General features: G+C 42.5%; 1 protein-coding gene across 5 annotated transcripts in view; it reads right to left on the reverse strand.

The window, feature by feature from the left end:
- The window catches only part of ASRGL1 (asparaginase and isoaspartyl peptidase 1), a 125,896-nt gene that overhangs the window by 20,530 nt on the left and 89,059 nt on the right, over positions 1-16,307 (reverse strand). For all 5 annotated transcript variants that reach the window (XM_056565865.1, XM_056565860.1, XM_056565863.1 and 2 more), the window contains 3 exons: positions 16,062-16,204; positions 1,696-1,850; positions 867-985 (listed from right to left, as the gene is read on the reverse strand). In XM_056565865.1, the coding sequence (XP_056421840.1) occupies positions 867-985; positions 1,696-1,850; positions 16,062-16,204 (417 nt within the window). The remainder of the gene's footprint in view (positions 1-866; positions 986-1,695; positions 1,851-16,061; positions 16,205-16,307) is intronic.

Raw genomic sequence — 16,307 nt, forward strand, 5'->3', positions numbered from 1 at the left:
AAAACATCTAATTTGGTTGTTTTACAAACTTTATGAGCTGCATGTACAGTGCCCACCTAAAGTACATAGATCTTCAACAGAGGTAGCTGCCCATACAACATTGGTTGATCAGTCTAAGGATCCAGATGAAATAAAATAAAAATATAAAGAACACACCAGAAATATTGTATTATGACTATATGCAGGCACAGATATAAAAGAGGTCACTATTTGCTACTATTTGGCATTATTATTTCGCAAATATTATACAGTAGGGCTGAGAATCGCTCTGAACTTTCCAGCGTTCTGTGCCATTCTAGTTATACTAACATCTGGTGGACAAAATATATATTACAAATATTTTTGTTTTTCATTTATTTTTCCAACAGCCCTATATCAAAAATGTATGGTGCCAGGTATGTTCGTTATATTGATTTTAGAACCAAGTATTACCTTTTCAACTCTGGATTATAAGAAATATTCACCATAACAAATTTTCATAGCTTAATTGCTAAATCTAATATAAAAAATGAATTACCTTTGCAAATAGCATTAGTTTAACGTAGACTACCATTTTATGTTTACGTGTCTTTATGTTTATGTGTCTTTATGGAAAAAGATTACAAATAAATCCTGTGTAGTCTGATCCCGCTGACAAACTTTCTTCCACCTGCTCCTAATTCCTACTAAAATACATTTGGTATGTTAAAGGGGTACTCCAGCCCTAAAACATCTTATCCCCTATCTTAAGAATAGGAGATAAGATGTCTGATCGCGAGGGTCCCACCGCTGTCTTAGGGCCAGAGTACCCCTTTAACAAGTAGTAGACAAATGGGAAAAAAAAAAAAGTGTATGAACAAATGCTTACCAGGTAAATTTCCTCTTACCTATACAAGCTGTATCTCCAACACGTCCAACCATTTTATTCGTCATTCCACCAGTAGATGTTGCACAGGCCACATTACCTTGACTGTCAATGGCAACTGCACCAACAGTTCCCAAACCTCTACCAACAAAGATATTCAATGTCATTCAAGAAATAAGGAAAAGAAGGCACAATATCCTACAAGTAGACTTTATAAATGAAGAATGCAACTGATTTCATGTATACTGCTGCCAACACTAAAATGCATGTCTAGTAACCATACACTCACCACTATATGTATATTTGTAATATATATTGGTTTAAAAAAATGTGTATATTTTTGGGTGACAAAATGCTGTCCCTGCAGCTATTGTCTCTGTGCAGGATCCTGGCTTGTCAATCAGCCTGCTGTGTGAGCTGGGAGCTTGGTACAGAGCCCCAGTGCACAGAGCCCCGCTTGTCCTCAGAGCACAGAGCCCCGCTTGTCCTCAGTGCACAGAGCCCCGCTTGTCCTCAGTGCACAGAGCCCCGCTTGTCCTCAGTGCACAGAGCCCCGCTTGTCCTCAGTGCACAGAGCCCCGCTTGTCCTCAGTGCACAGAGCCCCGCTTGTCCTCAGTGCACAGAGCCCCGCTTGTCCTCAGTGCACAGAGCCCTTCCTGTTTTTTGTCTCCTCACAGAGACACACAGGCAATAGCTGCAGGGACAATAAAATACATGTTATACATACTTATTATACAAAATACATATTTTTAACCAATGCATATTACAAATATACATATGTTATTTTCTACATTATATAGAACGTTTTTGTTGATGACAAGTACACTTTAAAAACACAAGTTGGGCTTACAATTGACATGCCACTGGGTTTGAACCAGGTATCAGATTTTTCCTCCATCTTTCTCTTGAACGTTCAGTGATGAGTTGTTCACCTGGAACTTCAGGAATGCCTTGTGCCTTAGCAAACATGGATGCTCCTTTACAAGTCAGAAGCATGTGATCTGTCTAAGAAAAAAAAAAAACACAAAGCTGAATAAATGAAATGCTGGATTATATATAGGCCATTTTATAATTTTATACTAAATTAGATGTTTGTAAGAAGCTTAAAGGGGTATTCCAGGCAAAAACTTTTTTTAATATATCAACTGGCTCCGAAAAGTTAAACAGATTTGTAAATTACTTCTATTAAAAAATCTTAATCCTTCCAATATTTATTAGCTTCTGAAGTTGAGTTGCTGTTTTCTGTCTAACTGCTTTCTGATGACTCACGTCCCAGGAGCTGTCCAGCTCCTATAGGGATATTCTCCCATCATAGGATATTCTCCCATCATGCACAGGTCCTGTGACGTGACATCATAACTGAGCAGTTAGACAGAAAACTTCAGAAGCTAATAATTATTGGAAGGATTAAGATTTTTTAATAGAAGTAATTTACAAATCTGTTTAACTTTCCGGAGCCAGTTGATATATAAAAAAAAGTTTTTGCCTGGAATACCCCTTTAATATTAGCCATTAGGCTTTCCAATAAGAAAAAGATATGTGTACTGTTAAAAGGGTTTTTTCAGGACTTCAATAGACACCCGACACCCCCGCCAATTAGCAGTTTAGCAGAGCAGCCCAGATGTACACAGAGCCAGAATTGATGTAGGTGCTGTGCCATGGCAACTTTAGCTCTAATTCAAGTAATTAGGAACTGAGTTGCAATAGCCTGGCATGGCCACTACACAATGTACAGAGCAATCTGCTCTTGGCAAAGTGTTTTTGAGAAGAAGTTCAAGTTGTTTGAACTTTCTGACTGTTATTTTGAAGACTGGCTTTTGTTGATACTCCTATTTGTAGAGCTGTGTCCATCACCATTTTTTCAATACTCTAGCAGATATTTACAATCAAAGCAAATGTTGCTTTGTGATCTTAGGGCTCATTCACACCACGTTTTGGACTGATCCGGCAGGAGAAGTTAAAAACCGTCCGCTGCCTTAAAGGGGTATTCCAGGCAAAAACTTTTTTTTTTTATATATCAACTGGCTCCGGAAAGTTAAACAGATTTGTAAATTACTTCTATAAAAAAAATCCTAATCCTTCCAATAGTTATTAGCTTCTGAAGTTTTCTGTCTAACTGCTCAATGATGATGTCACGTCCCGGGAGCTGTGCATGATGGGAAAATATCCCCATAGGAGCTGGACAGCTCCTGGGACGTGAGTCATCAGAAAGCAGTTAGACAGAAAACAGCAACTCAACTTCAGAAGCTAATAACTATTGGAAGGATTCATATTTTTTAATAGAAGTGATTTACAAATCTGTTTAACTTTCCAGAGCCAGTTGATATATAAAAAAAAGTTTTTGCCTGGAATACCCCTTTAACTGTGCCAGACCCGTGATGTACTTCATACACTTCAATGAGCCAGACCGAGTCAGATAGTGACTCAGGTTGGTTAATTTTTGGACCATATTGGCTTTTGTTGTCGGACTGAAAACCGTGGTCTGCCACGGTTTTTAGTCCGGCAACAAAACGGACAGTCCAAAAATGAGCCGACCGAAATCACTAATCTAATTATTTGTGATCATTGGCTCATTGAAATAAATGTGGTGCAGTGCAGGTCCAATGGGGATACAGAAGCGGCCCATAAAGTGGTGTAAACGCAAAAGGTACAAATAATCCATTCCATTGGACTGGCATACAGTGCATTTGGAAACTTCTCAGACTCTTTTTTTTCCCCATTTTGCTAAGTACCAGCCTAGTGGTAAAATAAAATTAAAAAGATTACATTCTCCCCCCCCCCCCCCCCCCCCATCATTAGACATTCAATACGTCAAAATGACAAAGGGAAAAAGAATGTTATAAATCTTTGCTAATTTGAAAAAGATAAACTATATTATTGCATGGACATAAGTATTCAGGCCCATTACTATCCACTCTTCTTGGATATGATGCCACAAGGTTTACACACCTGGATTTGCATTTTTTCTGCCAAACTTCTGCAGATCCTATTAAGCTTTGTCAGGTTGGATGGCACAGTTTGTGGACAGACGTTTTCAGATTTCTCCAAAGAAGTTTGATTAGGTACAAATCAGGGCTTTGGCTGGGCCACTCACTCAAGGACATTCACAAAATTGTCTTGGCTGTGTGCTCAGGGTCACTTTCTTGTTGGAAGATTAACCTTTGGCCTAGTCTGGATCAGGTTTCCAGCACTCTGGAAAAGGTTTTTATTAAAGGGCTATTCTGGGATCTAAGCTTTTATCCCCTATCCAGAGGATATAATGTCTGTTCGCGGGGGGGCACCACCATGCTTAACTGCAAGAATGGTATTAAGCAGGTTTTCGGCAGTCTTTTTCTCCAGACATGATGCTTATGATGTTCAGAATTGGGGCCTAAAGTTCAATCTTGGTTTTTATCAGACCAGAGAATCTTGTTTCTTTATCCTTAGTATCCTTAGGTATTTATTTTGCAAACTTCAGGTGGGCTTTTGTGTGTCTATTACTAAAGAAATGAACCAGGCATAAAGAAAAAGAAGAAGAGAAGTGCTATATATGTAAGTGAGGTGTGAGAACAACGGTATTATGCTAACCATTAAATCCTTAGCGACGCAGGACGTAAATGTACGTCCTGGTGAGCTGGTACTTAACGCACCAGGACGTACATTTACGTCCTATGCATAACCGCAAGCATCGGAGCGATGCTCGCGTCATGCGCGGCAGGGCCAGACTGCTGATAGCAGCCAGGGACCCGCCCGTAATGGCGGACATCCGCAATCGCGCGGATGTCCGCCATTAACCCCTCAGATGCCGTGATCAATACAGATCATGGCATCTACAGCATTGCGGTACTTTGAGCAGACCAGAGCAGAAGATGACCGATAATACTGATCAATGCTATGTCCTATGCATAGCACTGAACAGTATTAGCAATCCAATGATTGCTATAAATAGTCCCCTATGGGGACTACAGTATTAAAGTGTAAAAATAAAAATATAAAAAAGTTAAAAATAAAAGTAAAAACAAATGTGAAAAACCCCCTCCCCCAATAAAAAAGTAAATTGTCCCATTTTCCCTATTTCACCCCCAAAAAGAGTAAAAAAAAAAATATTTTATATACATATTTGGTATCGCCGCATGTGTAAATATCCCAACTATTAAAATAAAATGTTAATGATACCATATGGTGAATGGCGTGAACGTAAAAAAAAAAAATCCAAAATAGCTGCTTTTTTATAAAATTTTATTCCAAAAAAATTAATAAAAGTATTAAAAGTTTTATATAAGCAAATATGGTATCAATAAAAAAATACAGATCACGGCGCAAAAAATTAGCCCTCATACCGCCGTTTATACGGAAAAATGAAAAAGTTATAGGTCTTCAAAATAGGGGGATTTTAAACGTACTTATTTGGTTAAACAGTTTGCGATTTTTTTTAAGCGCAACAGTAATAGAAAAGTATATTATCATCGAATCATTTTAATCGTATTGACCCAAAGAATAAAGAACACATGTCATTTTTACCGCAAATTGTACGGCGTGAAAACAAAGCCTTCCAAAATTAGCAAAATTGCAGTTTTCTTTTTAATTTCCCCACACAAATAGTATTTTATTTGGTTGCGCCATACATTTTCTGGTAAAGTGAGTGATGGCATTACAACGGACAACTGGTCGTGCAAAAAACAAGCCCTCATACTAGTCTGTGGATGAAAATATAAAAGTTATGATTTTTTGAAGGCGAGGAGGAAAAAACGGGCTTAAAGGGGTTATCCAGGATTAGAAAAACAGCAGATTTCCATAAAAAAAAAATTTTTTAAATTAATTTAAAAAACCATCCCCTCATCTGTCCTCAGATTGTGTGTGGCATTACAGCTCAGTTCCAGTGAAGCGAATGAAGAAAAGTTGTAATATCGCAGGACAGGATTGGTGGTGTTTTTGGGAAAAAAATTAAAAAAATAAACAGTTTTTCTATTCCTGGATAACCCCTTTAAATGTTGCACAAGGGGGAACAACACGGATATGCACTTTTTAATATATAATAGCTTGGGAGCTGCGGCCCAATGTTGGAGAAATATGATCAGTGTTGCAGAGACGATCGGCGAGGATCGTGGAAGTGGATGTTTCTGCCACGGAAATTCTGATTCCGTCATCCACAGAAAGTATAGACAAGTCTATTCTAGCTGTGGAGTTCGCAAGGAAATGCATTGCAGCCTATACGCACATTTCCGAGTGGTCCTAGCACCCGCCAGATTGGGCAAATGTGTGAAATGACCGCAAGTGTTTTCTTTTTGGACATACTGCACATTTTCAGAATGTGTGAACGTAGCCTTACATTGAAGTAAATGGAGCCAAGTTGTAACACCACACACAACCTAAGGACAGGTTTGGTGCTGTTTTTGGAAAAAATTACTGTTTTTCTATTCTATGATATCTCCTTTAAGGTATGGTCACACAAAACAGATCCGCAGCGTATTTTACGCTGCAGTTCCACCGGTGACATGACCTATTTTGTGCCTCCAGCTGTTTCCACCCCCATTTCCCCCGCCTCGCTCTGCCCCTGGCCTGCTCGCAGGGGCATTCCGCCGCTACAAGCAGCCGCACAGAGGGCCTGCGAGTCGGCAAGTACACTCTGACATCGCAGAACAGCTACTTTGTAATGACATGTACACTGCACATGGCCTCAACTCAAACATCATGGAGGAGCAGCAATGTCAGAGTACACTGCACCATGATATCAGAGTGCACTCACCGACTCGCAGGGGGTGTGGCTGCTCGTAGCGGCGGATTGCCGCTGCGAGCAGGCCAGGGGTGGAGCGAAGTGGGGGAACGGGGGTGGCAACAGCTGGAGGCACAAAATGGGTCGGGTCACCGGCGGATCTGCAGCGTAAAATACGCTGCGGATCCATTACGTGTGACCCTACCCTTAGGGTACATTCACACGTGCGCAAATTTGATGCGCAGGATTTGATGCACAGGATTTTCTACTGCAGATTTCAATGTAAACTATATGACTGGGCATAGCTTCTAATCTGCAGTTAAAAATCCTGTGCATCAAATCTGCGCAGGATCCTGTACGTGATGCTTCTTTCTTCACACTCATGAAGCCCGGATTGGTAGAGTGCTGTAGTAACAATTGACCTTCTAGAAGTTTCTCCCATCTGCACACAGGAGCTTTGGCGCTCAGTCACAGTGACCATTAGGTTCTTGGTCATCTTCTCCGATTAGTTTGATATGGCTGCCAACTCTTCTAGGAAAAGTCCTGCTTGTTCCAGACTTTTTCCATTTATAAATTATGGCGGCCATCACACTACTGTCTGTAGAAAAATCTCAAAGATGATCAAGAGAAATTTGCAGCAACAAGAGCAAAATTTTAAGTGCCATAGAAAATTGTCTGAATACTTATGTGCATGCAAAATTTTAATACATTTGCCAACATTTCTAAAACATTGTCCTTATTGAGTATTGAGCATGAAATAATGGAGAACATAATTTTTTTTCCTTTTAGTAAAAGGTCCCAACATAAAATGTGAAAAAGAAGGTCTGAAAATTTTCTGAAGGCATTGTATGTAGACTAAAGAGATCAAATAAAAAAATATGAAACCTACACATAAAGACTTGTCCACAAGATGTCACCAAATTCATAGATAAGGCTGCTGGAAGGGAAAGTTTACTTAATAAACATGCATTTATATATACATTATATATATATATACACACACACACACACTTTTTTTTTTTTTTTTTTACACATTAACATATCACTGCCAGAAATCCAGGAAGACAATTTCAAGCTCTACTACAATGTCAGACTATATTTTCAGGTGTATGCGTATTTATGTAGGCTAGACTAAGACATATCCAAGCAAACAAGCATATCATTTAAAAAAAAAAAAAAATGGACAGAGATGTCAGCAGAGAGCACTGTGCTCGTGATGTCAGAAAAGAGCACTGTGTTCCAAAAAGAAAATAATTTTCTCTGTAGTATTCAACAGCTAACAAGTACTGGAAGGATTAAGATTTTTTAATAGAAGTAATTTACAAATCTGTTTAACTTTCTGGCACCAGTTGATTAAAAAAAAAAAAGTTTTCCACCGGAGTATCCCTTTAAGACAAGACTGAGGGTTCCCACCTTTTCAAATCAATTCCTGGCTTTGAATTCAATAATTGCAATTAAAAACCTAAAACATGTGAATACACCATATGTGCCATGCACTATATATGGTAATCACAGGTTCCCTTTAAAAAGTACCTGTCACCAAATAAGCTGTTCTAAACTATCTCAGGCTATGTACCCTAACTACTCCTAACACCCCTCCTGTGTATCATATCTTTCTTCTTGCTCACGTGCAATTTCCCAGCAGGAGTAAGTGGGCGTTATCCAGGCGGAATGAGGCATGACATGACTGAAGTCTGCTGGGTGACAACTTCCACCCTCACATGGTTGCAGTGCTGTGATGAATGACCTCAGGCTCTGTGCATGTTTCAGTCTGTGTTGCTATCAGTGAAAACAAGATAAAAGAGCGCTCCATAGCATAAAATCACCACTGTAGGGTTAAGATTAGCATAATAAGAGACCCTTACCAGAGGCGGTTGTGTGAACTCACACACAACAATGGTCTGCGTGGGTGAGAGAATAAGCCTGGTCTGCAGCCTCCCCGACCTGGACGTAACATAACGGGAGAAGGACTTCCCCAGAGCAGTAGGGAATGTCGGCGCTGACTAAGATCGGACACGTCCGTTAAGTAAAAGAACTTTTTTTATTTTTCAAATGCAACGCTTTTCACCGCGCTTGTGCGGCTTCAACAGGCCGGATGAAGCCGAGCAAGTGCAGTGAAACGCGTTGCATTTGAAAAATAAAAAAAAGTTCTTTTACTTACCGGACGTGTCCGATCTTGGTCAGCGCCCACATCCCCTACCGCCCTGTGGAAGTCCTTCTCCCGTTATGTTCCTGTTATCAGTGAGGCTTTCCTGCAGGTTCCTGTGAGAATCTGTGGAGCTTTCACTTTCTGTGCAGCTGTGAATCAAGCTCAGTTCCGAGAAACACTTCCTGAGTTTGGACTCCTGCACGGCCGGGAGAAGACCAAACTCCCTGTATTAATTGTGGCAGGGAACAGAACAGAGCCAGCTAGTGGCCGTTTTTTTTATTGCATTTTAAACATATTTATGTTGATAATTTTAAAAGCAAGTGAATAAAAAAGGGTCTGCTAAAGGAACACTATACTAAAAGTTGTATTTGGCGACAGGTACTCTTTAAAGGGGTACTCTGCCCCCCAGACATCTTATCCCCCATCCAAAGGATAGGGGATAAGATGTCTGATCGCGGGGGTCCCGCCGCTGGGGACCGCGGGATCTCGGCTGCGGCACCATGCTATCATTACTGCACAGAGCAAACTCGCTCTGTGCGTAATGACCGCCGATACAGGGGCCGGAGCATTGTGACGTCACGGCTCCGCCTCTTGTGAAGTCACGCTCCACCCCTCGTGATGTCACGGCTCCGCCCCTTGTGATGTCACGGCCCTCCCCCTCAATATAAAGTCTATGGGAGGGGGCGTGGTGGCCGTTACGCCCCCTCCCATAGACCTGCACTAATGGGGCGGGCCGTGATGTCACGAGGGGCGGAGCCGTGACATCACGATGCTCCAGCCCCTGTATCGCCTGTCATTACCCACAGAGCGAGTTTGCTCTGTGCAGTAATGACAGCGGGGTGCTGCAGCCGAGATACCGGGGGTCCCCAGTAGCGGGACCCCCGCGATCAGACATCTTATCCCCTATCCTTTGGATAGGGGATAAGAAGTCTATGGGTGGAGTACCCCTTTAAAGAAAGGGTGAAAATGTATCATTCCATGCGCAGCACAGAGGGTCAAAATGATGCATAATTTTCTTGTAAGCTTCATTTTTGTGCACAATGTTTTGTGCAAAGTGGCAGTTTGTGCAACATTTCCTGCACGACCACAGAGCCTGTGTGAAAATTTTTTGCAATTTTGCCAATCTGCACAGGGTATGATAAATGTCCCCCAAGTGGAGGCATGGCAAGTGCTGCTATGTTATAAAATGGGTATGCTGGTGCTGACACTACACTTCCTAGATGATATAACACAGAGAGATATGTTCTTACCTTAAAGTTGCCACAGGCAACAGATGCTTGTTTAACCTCTCCAGGACCAAGAGCGTATAGGTACGTCCTTGCTCCATGGTACTTAAGGACCAAGGGCGCACCTGTACACCCTTGGCGTTTCCGTTCACTGCCGGTAACCAGGCAGTGAACGGAACAGGATGCCTGCTGAAATCATTCAGCAGGTATCCCGTGCCAATGCCTAGGAGGGGGTCCATACAGACCGGTGACTTCAGGTCAATCGGGTCACCAGTGACCCAGAAAAAAAGGACGATTGGTTGCGTCCAAGATGGCACCAATCACCCTTGCCCAGCAGGAGTGAGGTGTGATTAATTGGAGTGTTTAGTCGGCCGACCAATAGAGTGTCCTGCTGGGCGGTATCACCGGGTGGTCAGCGGTGGGTGGAGGGAGGGGACTGTCACCTGTGAAGCAGCAGTCCCCCGAGCAGCAGTGGTCTCAGCTGCAGCAGTCCTGGCGGTGAAGTGGTGGAAGGATCCAACAGCAGGAGGTTAACGGTTTGACTTTTCTTTTTTTTCTGAAAAAGTGTGCCTCCAGCTATTGTATAACTACAACTCCCAGCATGCACTGACAGACCGTACATGCTGGGAGTTGTAGTTTTGCAATAGCTGGAGGCACACTGGTTTGCGAAACACTGAGTTAAGTAACATAATCTGTGTTTTGCAACCAGTGTGCCTCCAGCTGTTGCATAACTACAACTCCCAGCATGTACAGTCTTAGTGCATGGTGGGAGTTGTAGCTTTGCAACAGCTGGAGATTTGAACCCCCCCCCCCCCCGTGAATGTACAGGGTACATTCACATGGGCGGGGGTTTACAGTGAGTTTCCCGCTACAAGTTTGAAATGTGGCAAATTTTTTGCTGCAGCTCAAACTCCCAGCGGGAAACTCGCTGTGAACCCCCGCCCGTGTGAATATACCCTAAAAACACTACACTTCACTACACTACACATAATAAAACATAAAACACTACATATACACAAACTTACAGTTTCACCCCCCACCCAATAAAGATGAGAAATGTCTCTTACAGCACGGTTTCCGAAGCGTTGCCTCCAGCTGTTGCAAAACAACAACTCCCAGTATTGCCAGGCAGACATTGACAGCTGGAGGCACCCTGTTTGGGAACCACTACCGTAGGGTATTTTTGGTATCTGAGGCAAGTGTAATTCTTGCATCTGGGTCCGTCCCTATGCAAATCCCTAATTTAGGCCTCAAATGCGCATGGCGCCATCTCACTTCGGAACCCTGTCGTATTTCAAGGCAACAGTTTGGTGCATTTTAGTGAAAACATTTTTTTTTCTTCATTTTCCCATCCAACTTTAATGAAAATTCATCAAACACCTGTGGGGTGTTAAGGCTCACTATACCCCTTGTTATGTTCCGTGAGGGGTGAAGTTTCCAAAATGGGGTCACACGTGGGTATTTTTTATTTTTTTGCGTTTATGTCATAACCACTGTAAAATCAGCCACCCCTGTGCAAAACACCAATTTAGGCCTCAACTGTACATAGTGCGCTCTCATTCCTGAGCCTTGTTGTGCGTCCGCAGAGCATTTTACGCCCACATATGGGGTATTTCCGTACTCAGGAGAAATTGCGTTACAAATTTTGGGGGTCATTTTTTCCTTTTACCTCTTGTGAAAAGAAAAAGTATGGGGCAATACCAGCATGTTAGTGTAAAATTGTTAATTTTTTACACTAACAGGCTGATTTAGACCCCAACTTTTCCTTTTTCATAAGGGGTAAATTTGTAGTGCAATTGCTCCCGAGTACGGAAATACCCCATATGTGGCTCTAAACTGTTTCCTTGAAATAAGACAGGGCTCTGAAGTGAGAGAGTGCCATGCGCATTTGAGGACTAAATTAGGGGTTGCATAGGGGTGGACATAGGGGTATTCTACGCCAGTGATTCCCAAACAGGATGCCTCCAGCTGTTGCTAAATTCCCAGCATGCCTGTCCGTGGCTGTCCGGAAATGCTGGGAGTTGTTGTTTTGCAACAGCTGGAGGCTCCGTTTTGGAAACACTACCATACGATACATTTTCATTTTTATTGGGGGGGGGGGGGGGGTACAGTGTAAAGGGGTGTATATGTAGTATTTTACCTTGAATTTTGTGGTAGTGTAGTATAGTGTTTTTAGGGTACATTTGCACTGGCGGGGGTTTACAGTGAGTTTCCCGCTAGGAGTTTGCGCTGCGAAGGAAAATTTGCCACATCTCAAACTTGAAGCAGGAAACTCACTGTAAACCCATCCCTGTGAATGAACCCCGTACATTCACACCAAACCTCCAGCTGTTTCAAAACAACAACTCCCAGCATGCACTGACAGACCGTGACCTGGACGACCAATAGCAGGGATAGGAGGGGTGGCACCCCTGCCACCTCACTCCTATCCCTTCAGGGGGATCATGGGTGTCTTGGACAACCCTGATCCCCCTTATTTTCTGGGTCACCAGAGACCCGTATGACCCGGAATCTCCACAAATCGCCAGTAAGAATTCACCAGCGATTTGCGGCAATCATGGGGGGGGGGGCCACGGGTTGCCTGGTGAATGATTCCCGCAGGCATCATGTACCGATCACCGCCCGGCGAGCTGCGGTGATCAGAAATGCGGAGGGCGTACAGGTATGCCCTCCATCCTTTAGTGACGGGATGCGAGAGCATATCCATACGCCCTCTGTCCCCAACAAGTTATGGTCATAATGGGCTTGGTCCTTAACGGGTTCATAACTGGCTCATCTTAGGCTCCGTTCATATCTGCACTGTGGAGTGCACACAAAAAGACACAACAGACCCAGATTTATCAAACTGTGTGAGAAAAAATAGTGATTTTCCCCCAGCAACCAATCACAGCTCAGCTAATGAGCTCTGGTAAATTTTTCTCTCACACAGTATGATAAATCTGGGCCTGTAAAGAGCCTAGTGGCCCCCAATGACTTATACTGGGGTCTGTCAGACACAGTTATGGTGCCCACTGTTTTGACAGAAAGATTATTATTGTAGAGCAGCTAATAACATAGAGATGAAATGTTGAGTCACAGATTGTAATTTGGTTAGTGCCTCCTGCATCAACATTTGTAGAGGTTTCCAGCACATTCCCATGAAAATAAGCTCTATCACCTAGTACCTGTAAAACGCAGAAGTCAAAGTCTGCTTATACTACAGTGCACAGGCCCTAAGCAGCTCTGAACCATTGTGCAATTTCACTTCAAACCAGATTTGTAAATCTATTTCTCACAGCACTCTCTTAGCGAATGTGAAATGTCATTTTAAATTGACAAAGACATTTATTAACCTTTACCATGTCATTTATGGTCTTTGGTAGCAGGCCCTCAACTGCTATTACAGAAATAGCTCCCTCATCTTTATTTACAAACAAGACAGATATTCATGGTGCCTTTTGTAACTCTTCAGCTTAACCCCTTAAGTACGAATTGGGCCTTAAAATTTTTCCATTATGCCCAGGCTGCCACAACCAAAATAATAAAACCTTAAATGGGCACTGTCATTAAAACTATTTTTGCTATTGCACTCCTTATGGTCAACTAAAAAAAAATTATAATGTGCTTTGTTTAAAAAAAAAAAAAGTTTTCTGTTTTAGTTGTGTTTACAAAGGGGTCTCTCTACTTGTCACAAGCACATTTTTCCCTATTTCTTGCACAGACTTTGGACTCCTGCTGGCCTGGCAGAAGTACAAAATCAGGAAATGCTGAGGGTGTGTGTGCAGCCTTATCCAATCATAGCTCAACTCACACTCAACTGCTCTGGGCTGTGTGTAGCAGAGTGAAGGAGGAAGTTCTCCCCTATATCCCCTATGAGATGATGTCACGCCTGCTGGGGAACACCCCTTCCCAGTCTGTGAATCTGACTGAGACTGAGCAGAAAATACAGGGCAATATCAAGGTATAAAACTAAAAAATAATGAAAATAAAAGCAGGGGTTGTTTATCATGAAGGGTGCAGTGTACTGGGAGGATCTTCTTCCTGTTTTTGGTGCCCGACATGTCGCACTGTGTTCAGCTAATCGCCGGGTGCAGCGATGTCCCGTCTTGGCTGGCTGATTAGCCAAACGGTAATGTAATGTAAAAGGCCCCAGCCTGGCCTTCCTAAAATTCCCCTATTCCCCTATAACTCTTATTTTTCAGTCTGTTGGGCTCTGTGGGGGTTATTTTTTGGGCTGTGATCTGTAGATTTCATCGGTACCATTTGGATTTAGATGGGTCTTCTTAATTCTGGAGTTTGGTAATCCTCTAATGACTAATTATCACAGGCTTCATAGTTGAAACATGCTTTGCATAGGCATGAGGCTATCCTTCATAAAGATACAGCCAGTGACTATCAACAGTATTTGGCAGACTAGATGGGCTGAATTGTTCATATCTACAGACCTATGTTTCTATGTCTGACTGTCACACACTGCTATAAGCAGAAATGCTATTCAGGAGCGTGGGAAAGTTAGGTAAGACATTCTCATCTAGCTTTTCTATGCTCCTGAATGGCACACCTGCACTCTCAGGTACGATAGAAATGTAATTCAGTACAATACATGCCATTATGTGTGCACAGGGTGCTGTTGATCACTATGGACTGGGAGTACAGTCAGACAGTACACGGTGGCATCCTCAAGTGTTAAACAACACAATAGAGTAGAGTACTTTGTGTTTGCACAGGGCACTGGTGGGCACTGAGGTGGCTGCGTACCTGGTGGTCCTTGAGTTCACAATTGATGGAAGTCCTCCTAACTCTTTGGATGAACCTAAGTGGTGCAGCACCATGCCACCGCACCAACAAGATGTACATATACGGCAGGGGGAGGATTCAGCAGCAGCACAGTCAAGGGTCATACACTAGAGGCTGCACAGCATGACTTAAGTGTGTGACTCTTGTCAATAAGTTTGATACTGGGTGAGCTTAATGAAAGGGGTACTCCAGTGGAAAACAAATGTTTTCAAAACAATTGGTGCCAGAAAGTTATACAGAATTGTAAATGACTTCTGTTTAGAAATCTTAATCCTTCCAGTACTTATCAGCTGCTGTATGTTCCAGGGAAAGTTGTGTAGTTCTTTCTAGTCTGACCACAGTGCTCTCTGCTGTTTCCCCTGTCTGTGTCAGGAACTGTCCAGAGCAGGAGAAAATCGCCATAGCAAACCTCTACTGCTCTGGACCGGTCCTGACACAGACAGAGGTAGCAGCAGAGAGCACTGTGGTCAGACTGGAAGAAAACTACACAACTTTCTCTAGAGCATACAGCAGTTGATAAGTACTGGAAGGCTTAACTTTTTTAAGTCACAAATCTGTTTAACTTTCTTGCACCAGTTGATTTAAAAATAATTTCCACTGGATTACCGCTTTAAGGGAAAGTGACTTCAGGCTAATCTGGCCCCTGCCTGCAGCTGCATTTTTGCAGGGACATATAAAGAAGGGTCTGCCCTGCAATGCGAGAGTGTGCAGGATTTGCGGGACCACGCAGGTGTAGTGTTTGAATGCCTGTCCCAACCTGCAACATACTTAACACTGCATGCAGGAGAGAGCCCGGGCTATGTATCTGCAATCTGTGAAACTGTTTGCCTTCTCTAGAGGGTCCACACTGTGGCTATAAGGCTAATTAAGGCTACCCTCTCATCTCTGACCACCCACAAAGTTCTATACAGCTGTCCCTTGTGTAAATACTAGTGTTTCAACTAATATATGTACACAGAGTTTCCTCTAGAGTTTTGAATTAATCAGACATTATTGGGTACATTTATCAAACCTTGTGCAGAGGAACAGTGGAGCAGGTGCCCATGACAACAAATCAGATTTCCGGCCCCTTTATGGTGCAATAGATGTGCACCATGGAGGGGGCTCTCAGGGGCCCATTAACAGCAATGAATACACCCAAATCATCTTTCCACCACACAGATTTTTTCTAAATGTTTAGAAAGTACAGGCACGCTTAACTGTTGATATTTTTCTGCATTAAAACAATAACTGGGAAACAGCACTAATTTTTGGGACACTTAATATAGTTCTAGTCTCAGTACATTGACAATACTACAGCATATAGAGGTGATAACTGACAGATGCAGCAGATAAACCATATATATCCCCCATAGATATCTTCACTGAAATACCTTTTCCATTACAAGACGGGCCAGTTTTATTGGGTTAGCAATGCATCTTACTGCAGAAACACTTCCTGAGGTTAAATCCTTGCCATTCATGATAATAGCATCCATCTCAACTTCTCCCTCTTCATTCAAAACAGACCCGTGGCCTAAGGAAACATATTGTAAGGTTAACACACAAAAGACTAAATTCTGAGATCTGTGCAGCAAGGAAAAAAACTAAAAGTCTACATCTTCATTCATTTCAAAACC

This window comes from Hyla sarda, chromosome 3 (genome assembly GCF_029499605.1).
Source record: "Hyla sarda isolate aHylSar1 chromosome 3, aHylSar1.hap1, whole genome shotgun sequence".
Taxonomy (NCBI): Eukaryota; Metazoa; Chordata; class Amphibia; order Anura; family Hylidae; genus Hyla; species Hyla sarda.